At 43.8% G+C, this 19,169-nt stretch overlaps 2 protein-coding genes across 6 annotated transcripts in view; one reads left to right on the top strand and one right to left on the bottom strand.

The window, feature by feature from the left end:
- The window catches only part of LOC132378089 (uncharacterized outer membrane protein YpjA), a 100,968-nt gene extending 89,587 nt beyond the window's left edge, over positions 1-11,381 (bottom strand). For all 3 annotated transcript variants that reach the window (XM_059944837.1, XM_059944835.1, XM_059944836.1), the window contains exon 1: positions 1,529-11,381. In XM_059944837.1, coding sequence (XP_059800820.1) covers positions 8,125-9,558 — 1,434 coding nt within the window. In that variant the 5' untranslated portion in view covers positions 9,559-11,381 and the 3' untranslated portion in view covers positions 1,529-8,124. The remainder of the gene's footprint in view (positions 1-1,528) is intronic.
- Positions 1-19,169, top strand: part of LOC132378088 (semaphorin-3F-like) — a 336,771-nt gene that overhangs the window by 285,088 nt on the left and 32,514 nt on the right. For all 3 annotated transcript variants that reach the window (XM_059944832.1, XM_059944833.1, XM_059944834.1), the window contains 4 exons: positions 11,407-11,629; positions 13,126-13,214; positions 13,929-13,970; positions 15,905-16,062. In XM_059944832.1, the coding sequence (XP_059800815.1) occupies positions 11,407-11,629; positions 13,126-13,214; positions 13,929-13,970; positions 15,905-16,062 (512 nt within the window). The remainder of the gene's footprint in view (positions 1-11,406; positions 11,630-13,125; positions 13,215-13,928; positions 13,971-15,904; positions 16,063-19,169) is intronic.

Genomic DNA, 19,169 nt, shown 5'->3' with positions numbered 1-19,169 from the left:
GTAGTGTATTTGGGTGCATGGACATTAAGTAATTTGATAGATGAAGGGAAGACACTGTTCCTAAAACATTGAGTGTGTGTCTTCTGGCTCCTGTACATCCTCTCTGATGGCTTCAATACGAGGGTATGCCTTGATAGTGACAGTCATTAATGACAGATGCTACCTGCTTGAGGCATCACCTTTTGAAGCTGCTCTCGATGGTGTGGAGGCTAGTTCCCATGATGAGTCTTAATCCGCTACAAAGCTTTTGCAACCTATGCACTTGAGCTTCCATGACAGGCAGTAATGCAACCAGTCAGAATGCCCTCCACTATACATCTGGAGAGATTTGCTGGAGCCTTTGGTGACAAACAAAATTTTTACAACCCCCTAATGAAGTATAATGAAGCAGAGTGATACATACAATAGACTCCCTTTTAAATGGTTCCTATTTAACAACTGAAACTCCTCAATACCAGTTCAGTAATCCTAGATATTATCACCATAAGTCTTCCAATCACCAACTCACAGACATCACTTCCTCCCTTCACCAACTCACGGACATCACTTCCTCCATTGACCGACTCACTAACATCAGTTCCTCCATCCAGCAACTCACAGACATCAGTTCCTCCATTCACCAACTCACGGACATCACTGCATCCATTGACCAACTCACAGACATCAATTCCTCCATTCAGCAACTCACGGACGTCACTTCATCCATTGACCAACTCACAGACATCAGTTCCTCCATTCACCAATTCACAGTCATCAGTTCCTCCATTCACCAACTCAGGGATATCACTTCCTTCTTTGAACAACTCACGGACTTCACTTCCTCCATTCACCAACTCACGGACATCAGTTCCTCCATTCACCAACTCACGGACATCACTTCCTCAATTCACCAACTCACGGATATCAGTTCCTCCATTCAACAACTCATGGACATCACTTCCTCCATTGACCAACTCACGGACATCACTTCCTCCATTCACCAACTCAGGTTCATCACTCCCTCCATTCACCAATTCACGGACATCACTTCCTTCTTTGAACAACTCACGGACATCAGTTACTCCATTCACAAACTCACGGACATCACTTCCTCAATTCACCAACTCACGGATATCAGTTCCTCCATTCAACAACTCACGGGCATCACATCCTCCATTCACCAACTCACGGACATCACTTCCTCCATTGACCAACTCACGGACATCAGTTCCTCCATTCAACAACTCACGGACATCGGTTCCTCCATTCACCAAATCACGGACATCACTTCCTCCATTGACCAACTCACGGACATCACTTCCTCCATTCACCAAATCACGGACATCACTTCCTCCATTGACCAACTCACGGACATTAGTTCCTCCATTCAACAACTCACGGACAGCAGTTCCTCCATTCACCAACTCACTGACATCAGTTCCTACATTGACAAAATCACAGACATTATTTCCTCCATTCACAAACTCACGGACATCAGTTCCTCCATTCACCAACTCACTGACATCAGTTCCTACATTGACCAACTCACGGATATCAGTTCCTCCATTCAACAACTCACGGACATCGGTTCCTCCATTCACCAACTCACGGACAGCAGTTCCTCCATTGACCAACTCACGGACATCACTTCCTCCATTGACCAACTCACGGACATTAGTTCCTCCATTCACCAACTCACTGACATCAGTTCCTACATTGACAAAATCACAGACATTATTTCCTCCATTCACAAACTCACGGACATCAGTTCCTCCATTCACCAACTCACAGTCATCAGTTCCTCCATTGACCAACTCCTGGACATCACTTCATCCATTGACCAACTCACAGACATCAGTTCCTCCATTGAATAACTCAGGGACATCACTTCCTCTATTCACCAACTCACGGATATCACTTCCTCCATTCAGCAAATCACAGATATCTGTTCACCTTTCACCAAATCACGGACATCACTCCCTCCATTGACCAACTCACTGACATCAGTTCCTCCATTCACCAACTCACGGACATCAGTTCCTCCATTCAATAATTCACTGACATCAGTTCCGCCATTCACCAACTCATGGACATCACTTCCTCCATTCACCAACTCACGTACATCAGTTCTTCCATTCACCAACTCTTCGATATCAATTCCTCCATTCACCAACTCACGGACATCAGTTCCTCCATTCAATAATTCACTGACATCAGTTCCGCCATTCACCAACTCATGGACATCACTTCCTCCATTCACCAACTCACGTACATCAGTTCTTCCATTCACCAACTCTTCGATATCAATTCCTCCATTCACCAAATCACGGACATCAGTTCCTCCATTCATTCAGCTCACGGACATCACTTCCTCCATTCACCTATTCATGGAAATCAGTTCCTCCATTTAAGAACTCACAGGCATCACTTCCTCCATTCAACAACTCACAGAGATCAGTCCCTCCATTCAACAACTCATGGACATCAATTCCTGCATTCACCATCTCACGGACAACACTTCCTCCATTCACCAAATCACAGACATCAATCCCTCCATTCACCAACTCACGGACAACACTTCCTCCATTCACTAAATCACAGACTTCAATTCCTCCATTCACCAACTCACGGACATCAATTACTCTATTGACCAACTCACGGATATCAGTTCCTCCATTCATCAACTCACAGACATCAGTTCCTCCATTTAACAACTCACGGACATCAATTCCTCCATTCACCAACTCACGGACATCAGTTACTCCATTCAATAACTCACTGACATCAGTTCCTCCATTCACCAACTCACGGACATAAGTTCCTCCATTCAACAACTCATGGACATCGGTTCCTCCATTCACCAACTCACGGACATCAGTTACACCATTCACCAACTCACGGACATCAGTTCCTACTTGACCAAATCATAGACATTAGTTCCTACATTCACCAACTCACGGACATCAGTTACACCATTCACCAACTCACGGACATCAGTTCCTACATTGACCAACTCCTGGACATCAGTTCCTCCTCTGACCAACTCACCGACATCAGTTCCTCCTTTCACCAGCTCACGGACATCACTTCCTCCATTGACCAACTCACTTACATTAGTTCCTCCATCCAGCAACTCACAGACAACAGTTTCTCCATTCACCAACTCACGGACATCAATTCCTCCATTCACCAACTAACGGATTTCACTTCCTCCATTCACCAACTCACGGACATCAGTTCTTCCATTAAACAACTCACGGACATCGGTTCCTCCATTCACCAACTCATGGACAGCAGTTTCTCCATTCACCAACTCACGGACATCAGTTCATACATTGACCAAATCACAGACATTAGTTCCTCCATTAACCAACTCACGGACATCAGTTCCTCCATTCACCAACTCACTGATATCAATTCCTCCATTCACCAACTCACGGACATCAGTTCCTCCATTCACCAACTCACGGACATCATTTCCTCCATTCACCAACTCAGGGACATCAGTTCCTCCGTTCACTAACTCACAGTCATCACTTCCTCCATTCACTAACTCACGGATATCAGTTCCTCCATTCAACAACTCACGGGCATCACATCCTCCATTCACCAACTCACGGACATCACTTCCTCCATTGACCAACTCACGGACATCAGTTCCTCCATTCAACAACTCACGGACATCGGTTCCTCCATTCACCAAATCACGGACATCACTTCCTCCATTGACCAACTCACGGACATCACTTCCTCCATTCACCAAATCACGGACATCACTTCCTCCATTGACCAACTCACGGACATTAGTTCCTCCATTCAACAACTCACGGACAGCAGTTCCTCCATTCACCAACTCACTGACATCAGTTCCTACATTGACAAAATCACAGACATTATTTCCTCCATTCACAAACTCACGGACATCAGTTCCTCCATTCACCAACTCACTGACATCAGTTCCTACATTGACCAACTCACGGATATCAGTTCCTCCATTCAACAACTCACGGACATCGGTTCCTCCATTCACCAACTCACGGACAGCAGTTCCTCCATTGACCAACTCACGGACATCACTTCCTCCATTGACCAACTCACGGACATTAGTTCCTCCATTCACCAACTCACTGACATCAGTTCCTACATTGACAAAATCACAGACATTATTTCCTCCATTCACAAACTCACGGACATCAGTTCCTCCATTCACCAACTCACAGTCATCAGTTCCTCCATTGACCAACTCCTGGACATCACTTCATCCATTGACCAACTCACAGACATCAGTTCCTCCATTGAATAACTCAGGGACATCACTTCCTCTATTCACCAACTCACGGATATCACTTCCTCCATTCAGCAAATCACAGATATCTGTTCACCTTTCACCAAATCACGGACATCACTCCCTCCATTGACCAACTCACTGATATCAGTTCCTCCATTCACCAACTCACGGACATCAGTTCCTCCATTCAATAATTCACTGACATCAGTTCCGCCATTCACCAACTCATGGACATCACTTCCTCCATTCACCAACTCACGTACATCAGTTCTTCCATTCACCAACTCTTCGATATCAATTCCTCCATTCACCAACTCACGGACATCAGTTCCTCCATTCAATAATTCACTGACATCAGTTCCGCCATTCACCAACTCATGGACATCACTTCCTCCATTCACCAACTCACGTACATCAGTTCTTCCATTCACCAACTCTTCGATATCAATTCCTCCATTCACCAAATCACGGACATCAGTTCCTCCATTCATTCAGCTCACGGACATCACTTCCTCCATTCACCTATTCATGGAAATCAGTTCCTCCATTTAAGAACTCACAGGCATCACTTCCTCCATTCAACAACTCACAGAGATCAGTCCCTCCATTCAACAACTCATGGACATCAATTCCTGCATTCACCATCTCACGGACAACACTTCCTCCATTCACCAAATCACAGACATCAATCCCTCCATTCACCAACTCACGGACAACACTTCCTCCATTCACTAAATCACAGACTTCAATTCCTCCATTCACCAACTCACGGACATCAATTACTCTATTGACCAACTCACGGATATCAGTTCCTCCATTCATCAACTCACAGACATCAGTTCCTCCATTTAACAACTCACGGACATCAATTCCTCCATTCACCAACTCACGGACATCAGTTACTCCATTCAATAACTCACTGACATCAGTTCCTCCATTCACCAACTCACGGACATAAGTTCCTCCATTCAACAACTCATGGACATCGGTTCCTCCATTCACCAACTCACGGACATCAGTTACACCATTCACCAACTCATGGACATCAGTTCCTACTTGACCAAATCATGGACATTAGTTCCTACATTCACCAACTCACGGACATCAGTTACACCATTCACCAACTCACGGACATCAGTTCCTACATTGACCAACTCCTGGACATCAGTTCCTCCTCTGACCAACTCACCGACATCAGTTCCTCCTTTCACCAGCTCACGGACATCACTTCCTCCATTGACCAACTCACTTACATTAGTTCCTCCATCCAGCAACTCACAGACAACAGTTTCTCCATTCACCAACTCACGGACATCACTTCCTCCATTCACCAACTAACGGATTTCACTTCCTCCATTCACCAACTCACGGACATCAGTTCTTCCATTAAACAACTCACGGACATCGGTTCCTCCATTCACCAACTCATGGACAGCAGTTTCTCCATTCACCAACTCACGGACATCAGTTCATACATTGACCAAATCACAGACATTAGTTCCTCCATTAACCAACTCACGGACATCAGTTCCTCCATTCACCAACTCACTGATATCAATTCCTCCATTCACCAACTCACGGACATCAGTTCCTCCATTCACCAACTCACGGACATCATTTCCTCCATTCACCAACTCAGGGACATCAGTTCCTCCGTTCACTAACTCACAGTCATCACTTCCTCCATTCACTAACTCACGGACATCAGTTCCTCCATTCACCAACTCACGGACATCATTTCCTCCATTCACCAACTCAGGGACATCAGTTCCTCCGTTCACTAACTCACAGTCATCACTTCCTCCATTCACCAACTCACGGACATCAGTTCCTACATTGACTAAATCATGGACATTAGTTCCTCCATTCACCAACTCACGGACATCAGTTCCTCCATTCACCAACTCACGGACATCAGTTCCTCCATTGACCAACTCCTGGACATCAGTTCCTCCATTGACCAACTCAGGGACATCAGTTCCTCCGTTCACTAACTCACAGTCATCACTTCCTCCATTCACCAACTCACGGACATCAGTTCCTCCATTCACCAACTCACGGACATCACTTACTCCATGCACCAACTCACGGACATCAGTTCCTCCATTCAATATCTCACTGACATCACATCATCCTTTCAACAACTCATTTACATCAGTTCCTCCATTCACCAACTCACGGACATCACTTCCTCCATTCTCCAACTCACGGACATCAGTTCCTGCATTCATCAACTCACGGACATCAGTTCCTCCATTCAGCAACTCACGGACATCAGTTCCTCCATTCACCAACTCAATGACATCACTTCCTCCATTCCCCAACTCACGGACATCAGATCCTCCATTCACCAACTCAATGACATCACTTCCTCCATTCCTTAACTCACGGACATCAGAGCCTCCATTGACCAACTCACAGACATCAGTTCCTCCTTTCACCAGCTCATGGACATCACTTCCTCCATTGACCAACTAACAGACATCAGTTCCTCCATCCAGCAACTCACAGATATCAGTTCCTCCATTCACCAACTCACTGACATCACTTCCTCCATTGACCAACTCACAGACATCAGTTCCTCCATTGAATAACTCACTGACATCTGTTCCTCCATTCAACAACTCACGGTCATCACTTCCTCCATTCAGCAACTCACAGACATCAGTTCCTCCATTCACCAACTCACGGACAACACTTCCACCATTCAATAACTCACTGACATCAATTCCTCCATTTACCAACTCACGGACATCTGTTCCTCCATTCAACATCTCACGGACATCACATCCTCCATTGACCAACTCACAGACATCACTTCCTCCATTCACCAACTCACGGACATCAGTTCCTCCATTCACCAACTCATGGACATCATTTCCTCCATTCACCAACTCACGGACATCATTTCCTCCATTCACCAACTCATGGACATCAGTTCCTCCATTCAATAACTCACTGATATCAATTCCTCCATTCACCAACTCACGGACATCAGTTCCTCCATTCACCAACTCACGGACATCATTTCCTCCATTCACCAACTCAGGGACATCAGTTCCTCCGTTCACTAACTCACAGTCATCACTTCCTCCATTCACCAACTCACGGACATCAGTTCCTCCATTCACCAACTCACGGACATCATTTCCTCCATTCACCAACTCAGGGACATCAGTTCCTCCGTTCACTAACTCACAGTCATCACTTCCTCCATTCACCAACTCACGGACATCACTTACTCCATGCACCAACTCACGGACATCAGTTCCTCCATTCTCCAACTCACGGACATCAGTTCCTCCATTCAGCAACTCACGGACATCAGTTCCTCCATTCACCAACTCAATGATATCACTTCCTCCATTCCCCAACTCACGGACATCAGATCCTCCATTCACCAACTCAATGACATCACTTCCTCCATTCCCCAACTCACGGACATCAGAGCCTCCATTCACCAAATCATGGACATTAGATCCTCCATTGACCAACTCACGGACATCAGTTCCTCCATTGACCAACTCACAGACATCAGTTCCTCCTTTCACCAGCTCATGGACATCACTTCCTCCATTGACCAACTCACAGACATCAGTTCCTCCATCCAGCAACTCACAGATATCAGTTCCTCCATTCACCAACTCACCGACATCACTTCCTCCATTGACCAACTCACAGACATCAGTTCCTCCATTGAATAACTCACTGACATCTGTTCCTCCATTCAACAACTCACGGACATCAGTTCCACCATTCAATAACTCACTGATATCAATTCCTCCATTCACCAACTCACAGTCATCATTTCCTCCCTTCACCAACTCACGGACATCAGTTTCTCCATTCAGCAACTCTCAGACATCAGTTCCACCATTTAACAACTCACGGTCATCACTTCCTCCATTCAGCAACTCACAGACATCAGTTCCTCCATTCACCAACTCACGGACAACACTTCCACCATTCAATAACTCACTGACATCAATTCCTCCATTTACCAACTCACGGACATCAGTTCCTCCATTCAACAACTCACGGACATCACATCCTCCATTCACCAACTCACGGACATCAGTTCCTCCATTCACCAACTCACGGACAGCAGTTCCTCCATTCACCAACTCACGGACATCAGTTCCTCCATTCACCAACTCACGGACATCATTTCCTCCATTCACCAACTCATGGACATCAGTTCCTCCATTCACCAACTCACGGACATCATTTCCTCCAGTCACCAACTCACGGACATCAGTTGCTCCATTCACCAACTCACGGACATCATTTCCTCCATTCACCAACTCACGGTCATCATTTCCTCCATTCACCAACTCACAGACATCAGTCCCTCCGTTCACCAACTCACGGGCATCACTTCCTCCATTCACCAACTCACGGACATCATTTCCTCCATTCACCAACTCACGGACATCATTTCCTCCATTCACCAACTCACGGACATCAGTTCCTCCATTCACCAACTCACGGACAGCAGTTCCTCCATTCACCAACTCACGGACATCAGTTCCTCCATTCACCAACTCACAGACATCATTTCCTCCAGTCACCAACTCACGGACATCAGTTGCTCCATTCACCAACTCACGGACATCATTTCCTCCATTCACCAACTCACGGACATCATTTCCTCCATTCACCAACTCACAGACATCAGTCCCTCCGTTCACCAACTCACGGGCATCACTTCCTCCATTCACCAACTCACGGACATCACATCCTCCATTGACCAACTCACGGACATCATTTCCCCCATTCACCAACTCACGGACATCAGTTCCTCCATTCACCAACTCACGGACATCATTTCCTCCATTCACCAACTCACGGACATCATTTCCTCCATTCACCAACTCACGGACATCAGTTCCTCCATTCACCAACTCACGGACATCAGTTCCTCCATTCACCAACTCACGGGCATCACTTCCTCCATTCACCAACTCACGGACATCATTTCCTCCATTGACCAACTCACGGACATCAGTCCCTCCGTTCACCAACTCACGGGCATCACTTCCTCCATTCACCAACTCACGGACATCACTTCCTCCATTCACCAACTCACTGACATCACTTCCTCCATTGACCAACTCACGGACATCAGTTCCTCCATTCACCAACTCACGGACATCATTTCCTCCATTCACCAACTCACGGACATCAGTTCCTCCATTCACCAACTCACGTGCATCACTTCCTCCATTCACCAACTCACGGACATCAATTCCTGCATTCACCAACTCATGGACATCAGTTACTCCATTCATTAAATCACAGACATCAGTTCCTCCATTCACCAACTCACGGACATCAGTTCCTCCATTGACCAACTCACGGACATCTGTTCCTCCATTGACCAACTCACGGACATCTGTTCCTCCATTCAACAACTCACAGATATCAGTTCCTCCATTCACCAACTCACAGACATCACTTCATCCTTTGACCAACTCACGGACATCAGTTCCTCCATTGACCAACTCACGGACATCTGTTCCTCCATTCAACAACTCACAGATATCAGTTCCACCATTCAATAACTCACGGAAATCAGTTCCTCCATTAAATAACTCACGGACATCAGTTCCTCCATTCACCAACTCACGGACATCTGTTCCTCCATTCAACAACTCACAGATATCAGTTCCACCATTCAATAACTCACAGAAATCAGTTCCTCCATTAAATAACTCACGGACATCAGTTCCTCCATTCACCAACTCACGGACATCATTTCCTCCATTCACCAACTCAGGTACATCACCTCCTCCGTTCAGCAACTCAAAGTCATCAGCTCCTCCCTTCACCATCTCACGGACATCAGTTCCTCCGTTCACCAACTCACAGACATCACTTCCTCCATTCACCAACTCACGGACATCACTTATTCCATGCACCAACTCACGGACATCAGTTCCTCCATTCAATATCTCACTGACATCACATCATCCTTTCAACAACTCAATTACATCAGTTCCTCCATTCACCAACTCACGGACATCATTTCCTCCATTCACCAACTCAGGTACATCACCTCCTCCGTTCAGCAACTCAAAGTCATCAGCTCCTCCCTTCACCAACTCACGGACATCAGTTCCTGCATTCACCAACTCACGGACATCAGTTCCTCCATTGACCAACTCACAGACATCATTTCCTACATTGACCAAATCATGGACATTAGTTCCTCCATTCACCAACTCAATGACATCACTTCCTCCATTCCCCAACTCACGGTCATCAGTTCCTCCATTGACCAACTACTGGACATCAGTTCCTACATTGACCAAATCATGGACATTAGTTCCTCCATTCACCAACTCACGGACATTATTTCCTCTATTGAGGTCATGGAACATAGAACTTTACTGTACAGTACCTTCTCTTTGATTTATGGTGTTTATGCTGATTGTTTATTCCACTCTTAGATCTAACTAGCTTTTCCTTACCCAAAGGCCCTGCCATCCATCTGCGTATCTAAGAAGCTCTTCAATGTCCCTGAGATATCTGTCTCTCCCAGCACCCTGGCAAACGCATTCCTCACAGCCACTGCTCTCTGTGCACGAAATCTACCTTTAACATCCCCCCTGTACTTGCTTAAAATTATGCCCCATTGAAGGATAGATATTCACCAATACATGCAAGAGGTTCATCAGATGCTGAAAATCCAAAATAACACACACACAATGCTGGAGTAACTTATCAGGTCAGCCAACATCCCTGGAGAGAAATTAACAGTCAATGTTTTAGGACCGGACCCTTCATTAGGACTCACGATCCTTCCTAGGTCCTAATTAACGGTCTCAGCCCAAAACATAGACTGTTTACTTCCCTCCATAGATGCTGCCTGACCTGCTGATTTCCTCCAGCATTTTGTGTGTTACCTTACCCAAGACATTTGCAAGTTTATTGTCTCCCTGAGAACACACTTCCAACATGCTGCACTATTTTCTTATACCTTGTGTTCATATTTCTGGAAGGAGACTTGATCTCACAGCCCTCTATGACCAAGCCCTGAGAGCACTTACCAGTGCTAGGTGTGGATAGTATAGAAATAAACTAAAACAATTCTACTTTTGAATTGAGGATATTTTCCTTTCAATCATGTTTTGCAGTGTCCTGGAGGCACCTTCACTCCCTCGATGAAATCTACAAAAGATTACCCTGATGAAGTGATCAACTTCATGAGGAACCACCCCACCATGTACAATGCCATCTACCCTGTGCACAAGCGCCCTCTGGTGGTCAGAACTAATGTGGCCTACGAATTCACCACCATCTCTGTAGACCAGGTGGATGCCGCCGATGGACGATATGAGGTGCTTTTCCTTGGCACAGGTAATGGACCCCACTTGTAAAGCTAACTCTTTCCTATCCAGGTTACATGGGAGGCTGTAGGTAGGGCATAGGACAGTTGATAATGTAAAAGTGTTTCCTTGGGAGGGTAATCTAGAACAAGATTGCATTAAAATCATGCAATTAGAAATAGTCTGCTGTGTTGGAACACATTGTCACATGAAAGGCTGGTGAAGATCACAAACAATTGCATTGGGGCTATATTGATTTACAAAAAGGAGCAAAACTAGACCTCCAGGTCAAACTGAGGTGAAGGGGAAAAGATGACAAGATACAAACCCCACTGAAGATGCATATCATTGACTAACATTTGACCTGTTCTCTGAGTATTAAACCTCACCAGAGCAGAAATTCTCCATCAATAGCTTGAACTAAACATACAAAATAATACAAAACAATTACAAACTGAATTCCATTCAAAACATGGCTCCATTAAAATAAGCAGAAACACGTCTCAGGAAACAGCCACAACTGCACTCCATATTTGTCCAAAATGGCTGTGGACTCATTTCAGAATGACTGACTAAACATCCTTTAGTATATTCTTTGGACCAGAGCCCCATAAACAGCTTTAATTCCTCATGTATAGTTCATCTGGAGAAAATGTCTCGAAGTTGCCTCCTTAAGTCAAAGCGGTTTATATGGAGTGTAGTGCCCCCCAGAATGTTGTTACATTGGGGGTCCCTAATTTCCTTTGAATAATGACAACAGCAGCTAAATTGCTCACCATCCACCTGGCCTGTCAAATCAAAACCACCTTCTACGTCACAGACAATAGTCAGTATTTTAAGTTCTCCTGTGACTTTCACATAATCTCCATTGCATGCCCTGAGCTGGACAGTCTGATGGCTCTCTGATTCAGAATCAGAATTAGGTTTGTTGTTACTGACAATAGTCATGCAATTTTAAACACAAGGAGTTCTGCAGATTCTGTAAATCTAGAGCAATACACCCAAAATGCTGGAGGAACTCATCAGGTCAGGCAACATCTACGCAGGTGGATAAATAGAGATCATTTCAGGCTGTGACTCTTCATCGGCACTGGGAAGGAAGGGGTCAAAAGTCAGAATAAGAAGGTAGGAGGAGGGTGGAGAAATTATTGGAGTATCTTGAAAATTGTTGCTTTGTGGCTGTACAGGCAAGGCAAATTACAATAAGTTACAATTGATCAATAAATAATGAAATAAGTTGTACAAAAGAGAACTAGTGAGGTAGTGTTCAAGGAACATCTGGAAATCTGACGGCAGAGGGAAAGAGACTATTCCTGAAATGCTAACTGTGGGTCTTCAGGGTTCTGTATCTCCTCTTTGATGGTAGAAATGAGAAGAGGGCATGTCCTGGATGGTGAGGGTTCCTAATGATGGATGCTGCCTTCTTGAGTTTCCAACATTCCAATAATATTCCAAGTGAGCTCACAGGAAATGGTGAAATCCTTCATTGCAACTCATATAGCCTCCTCCTTGCTTCTCCCTTTGCAGATCGGGGAACAGTGCAGAAAGTGATCGTGTTGCCCAAAGATGACATGGAGACTGAGGAACTTATTCTTGAAGAGGTCGAGGTCTTCAAGGTCATTGTTAAATTTCTTGATCTTAGCCAAAAGTACAGTTGCTGCATTTTAAAAGAGGCTAAAGTAGTCCAGTTGCCTCCCACAGTCCAAAGACGTACTAGTCATTGTAAATTTTCCTGCAGTTAGGCTGGGGTTAAAGAGGTGGGTTGCTGGCAGTACAGCTTGTGGGGGTGGAAGAGCCTGTTCCGCCCTGTATCTCTGAATACATAAATAAGAATCAGAATTAGAATCGGCAATATCATAGAAACAAATTTATTGTTTTATGACAGCAGTGCAGTACATGCCATAAAAATTACTATGTTACATAAATACTGTAAATAAATAGAGTAAAAGAGGAATAAAAATGAAGCTGTGAAGGAGGGGAAGAAGCTGTTCTTATAATGTTGAGTGTGGGTCTTCAAGTTCTTATACCTCTCCCCTGATGGAAGAAACACAGTTCAGAGCTGATAAGAATGGGGGGACATTAATGGAGGATTAGTCTCAATGGATGGTGATGTTCAGCATAGACTCAGTGAGTCATAGACACCTTGCCCCTCCAATACTTTTCTCGCAGCAGGAGCAGGGAGAAAGAAGATGCAGGAATAGGTTACTTATCTTCCTAACTACAACAGGCACAAGAAGAGATAACAATCAGAATCAAAGTTACAATTGAATTGAACCAGTAGTGTTGTGCATCTGTGATGTGTTGATAAGTTGCTGTGTTGAATCTTTCAGATGCCAACCCAAGTGAAGACAATGAAGATCTCCTCCAAACGGGTGAGGGTTCCTCAGTTACTTATTTGATTCCTAAATTCTCAAATTGTGGTACAGTTTAATGGAAGAAAATCAAACTAAAGAATTAGTTCCATGTTTTAAATAATGTAACAAAAACTTGAAATGTTCTTTAATAAAGCTTAGAGGATTTAAAGTCTTTTTCAACGGATAATCGGATAAGCCAAGAAAGCACTGAACCAGAAGTTCCATTGCATTTTTATTGAATAGTGAAGCTGATGGATCTGAACAGCTCACTACAGTTCCACATATCGTTCAATTAATTTCCAGTACACAAACGTAAAGGAGAATTTAAAACACACATGCAATAAATATAAATACATAAGGTAGCTTATATACATTGATTTTATTTACATACATAATGTGGCTCTGGGCACAAGAGTATCTGTATATTAGGGGACTGACAGGAAATAATAAAGTAATGTCTGATGGGGGGTGGAGGTGTTGATCAGTTTTACTGCTTGGAGAAAGTAACTGCTTTTGCATCTGGTGATCCTGGTGTGGTGCTTCGTAGCCTCTTCCCTGATGAGAATAGCTCAAATAGTCCATGAGCAGGGTGTGTGAGATATTGCTGGCCCTTGTTTCAGAACCATTCAGGGCTCTATCAGAAACACTGTATTTCTCATCAGATACAAGCAGCAAACATCTCAGATTGATGTAACGGATCTACTTCCCTCTCTAGTCCCTGCACTGCTGGAGTCTGGAAAATGGATGGCTCTTACCATCTGATTCAGAGACACATTTCCCAATGAATTCATGATATACCATCAAAGAAGTGACAGGCATTAGCTAGAAACAGAAGCACATTCGGCATAAATACAAAAAAAAATTGTCCGATGCTGGAAGTCTTGAGCAACACGCAAAATATGCTGAAAGAACTTGGCAACCAAAAGTGAGGGCACAGAATCAGCACCTTTGGCAATGATCTCTGATGCTCAGTGGCTACAGGAGTAATACCAGAAGATAGGAGGGTGTCAAACGTTATTCCTTTGTTCAAAAAAGGGAACAAAGTAAAGTTGGGAATTAAAAACCAGTGATTGCTACATCAGTAGTGGGAATATTACTGGAGAGGATTCTTAGGGATAGGATTTACAAGCATTTGGGGAAGCCTAGTCTGATTAGCAATGACTTTGCGTGACTTTGCGAGGCGCAGGTCATGCCACGTGAGCTTCATTGAATTCTTTGAGGAAGTAACAAAACAAATTGATGAAGGTAGAGTAGTCGATGTGGTGATATGGTTTTTAGTAAGGCATTTGACAAAATTCCCCATAGAAGGCTCATTCAGAAAATCAGGAGAAGAGTGGTTTTATGAAGATTGATGTTTTAAGAGCATATTTATGGGAATGGATTGAGGAGCTCAGACTTTTCCCTTTGTAGTGAAGGTGGATGAGAAGTGAATTGATAGAAGTGTACAAGATGATAAGATTGACTAGACAGCCAGAGACCTTTACCCAGAGCAGAAATTGCTATTATGAAGGGACATAATTTTAGGGCCTTTGAAAGAAAGTATAAGGGGGGATATGAGAGGTATGTTTTTTACACAGAGTGGTAGGTGTGTGGAAAGAAAGTGCTTGTATTCCGCTCTACTGTTCTAAAGAATGTTTTATGTTCTAAGTCAAGCTGTGTCTATTAACTGGAATAAATAGTTGTCATTTCAGGCCAACAACCTTCATCAGGACACTTCCTTAGATGCTGCCAGACGTGCTGAGTTCCTTCAGCATTCTGAGAGTGCAGCATATTATGCATGTTTGATTAGTTCTTCCATGTGTTAAATTTATGTCTGTGTTCTATTGTGCCTTAAAGTGAATAATCTGATGGGTTGTGGATAGGAGATTTATGAAGCATCTCTCCTTTTCTTGCTCTAATCTTAAAACTCTTCAGAGACTTAAGTCTTGCTTTATTTTTTTATTCTTTTACAGCAACAGCTGTACATTGGCTCTGCTTTAGGCATTACCCAGGTCACCCTTCATCGCTGTGATGTTTATGGAGAGGCGTGTGCTGACTGCTGCCTCGCCAGGGACCCATACTGTGCTTGGGATGGCAAGGCTTGTTCCAGATACCTGGCATCATCCAAAAGGTAAAGGGCTGAGTGTCTCTCTGTGGGCTGAAGTGGAACATGTATGAATTATTATATTAATCAACTGTTCTATTATTATGAATTAAAAATGATCCATATATGAATTATTTTATTAATTAACTGTTATGTCACTGGTGTTCAGGGCAGCAATGAAGGTCTTCCATCTCCGTTTGTCCTCGGCCACCCAGAAGGAATCGTTATTGCTGTTTCCGTTACAATTTTGTTTTGACCAGTCAGGGTTGATAGTCCTGAGCTGAAACCCTGAACCTGGACAGCTGGTGGACCACTCTTAGTCTGACCTCTACCCTTTGACCTGTTTGACAAGGCTGACCCTACCAATAGTAAAAGCTTAAATCACTGACTCCAGCCAGCATAGCTCTCCAGATCACTGAGGCACACAAGCCTCTAAACCATGACAAGATTGTGGTTCCCTCAGAGGACGTATGAGTTACAAGGCAAAAAAGTACCTTTTCCCACCTCAGTCCAGACTGGATTAGTTACGAGGGTGTGAAAACAGATGCAAAGACTCATGTTCCAATTCAAACTCAGCACGGGCTCTTCCTGGGGACACATATTGAGACAGGCATGAGGTATTGCTTTGGACTACTTGAAACCTGTTGGTTCTCCAGTGACGTCTGTAAGGGAGTGCTACAGACCGGCTCAGTCCAGGCTGCAGTATAGGCTGAGGGATACGCTGAAGCTTGGTGCTGTGGAGAAGGAACACAGAATAAACTCATTCCACCACCGCACATGGAGGGGCGGGAGTTGGGAGGGGAAGATTCAAGATTCAAGACTGTTTAATGTAATTTCCAGTTTACAAGTGTAAAGGATAACAAAATAATTATTACTCCTGATCCAATACAACACAAAAAACTCAATTAAAATACAGAACACGACAATAATTTAAAAATACAGTAAATATAAATACTTAAGATAGCTTATATCTACAGGTTGACTGTATATCAACAAATTGACGCTAGCCACTGTCTATACATAAGGTGACTGACAGGAAATGATAAAGTAGAGGTGGGCAGGGGTGTGGAGAATTCTGCAGATGCTGGACATCTAGAGAAACACACACAAAATGCTGAAGGAAATCAGCAGGTCAGGGAGCATCTATGGAGAGGATTCAGGACACCTATCACCTGCCTTCCCGCCTTTTTATCGTGGATCCTCCCCGTTCTATTCCAGTCCTGATGAAGGGTCTCTGCCTGGAATGTTAACTCTCCATTGATGCTGCCTGACCCGCTGAGTTCCTCCAGAGTTTTGCACTGGAATTTTATTGATCCTTTCCCCCCAATACTATCCAAACTTTTGGCTTTCTCTCTTGGTCTTTATAATTTACAAGCCCTTAAACTATAAACTTGATGCCAAACTCTCTTAACATGAACTTGTTGTGAGTCTGCAGAAAGGGTGCTAGGAAAAGCAATTGAATCCACCTCCTCAAACTTCAAAGTTCAAGGTAAATATATTATCAGACAATGTATATGTCACCATATACTACCCTGAGATAGCGCAAAGTAATAGGAATACTACGTGAAGATAATTGAAATCCATGAGCTGGATGTCCCAGCGCAAAGCTGTCATTTGCGTACTGGACTTGTGAATACATACACCTGCTTGTTAATGAAGATATCTAATCAGCCAATCATGTGGCAGCATAAAAGCCTGCGGACAAGGTCAAGAGGTTCGGTTGTTGTTCAGACTGGGGAAGAAATGTTATCTATGTGACTTTGACCATGGAATGATTGTTGGTGCCAGGCAAGTTGGTTTGACTATCTCTGAAACTGCTGATCTCCTGGGATTTTCACACAGGATCATCTCTAGAGTTGACAGAGAATAGTGCAAAAAACAAAAAAAAATCCAGTGAGTGGTAGCTTTGTGGGCAAAAGAACCTTGTGAATGAGAGAGGTTAGAGAAGAGTGGCCAGACTGGTTTAAACTGACAGGAAGGTGACAGTAACTCAAATAACCACACAGTACAACAGTGATATGCAAAAGAGCATCTCTGGATGCACACCGTTGAAGTGTAGTGGTAGAAGGCTATGAACATACACTCAGTGGTACCTAATGGAGCATACCTTCCCTGACAATTTACTCTCCCTGCATGCCTGAAGGTGTTCAATAGCGAAACTTTGTGTAATTCTTGAAAAATATAAGCTGGAAAATTTTACAGCTGACCCTATGACAGATCAGACTTGGCATGTTCAGTGACACCAATGGAAGGAAATGGCCATGACAAAAAAAGTTTCATGTAATTTGTAAGTTCTATTTAATCAAATTTAAACATATTTAATTATTTTCTGCAGTCTTGTGTCTTAAGTTGTTTCACTTAAATGAAACAACTTAAAGCAATTTTTTAATCATAGAAAGGTTTTTTGAATTGTGTAGTTATTCTATCATGTCTTCAACCCAGTTGGATAGCCTAGGCTACTGGTTGTTTTCCACATTAAAGCATCTCACATATGTAATTTACTTATTGCATGGCTGTTATGAGACGGGCATTCTGTGTCAGAAGCAACCCACAAGCACATTCTACATCACTTATGAGTGGTTTTCAACTGCAGAGTCATATATATAGAATTTTATCTCAGGAAATTCATAAATTGGGAGAAGTACAGAAAATGGGGCAAAGTACTCTGAGCTTTGAGAGCAGCAGTAAGACCATAACACATAGGAGTAGAATTAGGCCATTCAGCCCATCGAGTCCACTCTGCCGTTTCATCATGGCTGATCCCAGGTCCCATTCTACCCCATACACCTGCCTTCTCACTATATTCCTTGATGCTCCAAACAATCAGGGAACTATCAACTTCCGCTTTAAATATACCCACAGACCTGGCCTCCACCGCAGTGTGCAGCAGAGAATTCCACAGATTCACCACACATGGGCTAAAAAAAATTCCTCCTTACCTTTGTTCTAAAAGGTCACCCCTCAATTTTGAGGCTGTACGCTGTAGTTCTGAATACACCCATCATAAGAAACATTCTCTCCACATAGAGCTTATCTTTTGGTAGGTTTCAATGAGATCTCCACAGATTCTTCTAAATTCCAGTGAGTACAGGTCAAAAGCTCCTATGTTAACCCCTTCATTCCCAGAATTATCA

This window comes from Hypanus sabinus, chromosome 19 (assembly GCF_030144855.1).
Source record: "Hypanus sabinus isolate sHypSab1 chromosome 19, sHypSab1.hap1, whole genome shotgun sequence".
Lineage (NCBI taxonomy): Eukaryota > Metazoa > Chordata > Chondrichthyes > Myliobatiformes > Dasyatidae > Hypanus > Hypanus sabinus.
This window is presented reverse-complemented; position numbering and strand designations above follow the sequence as displayed.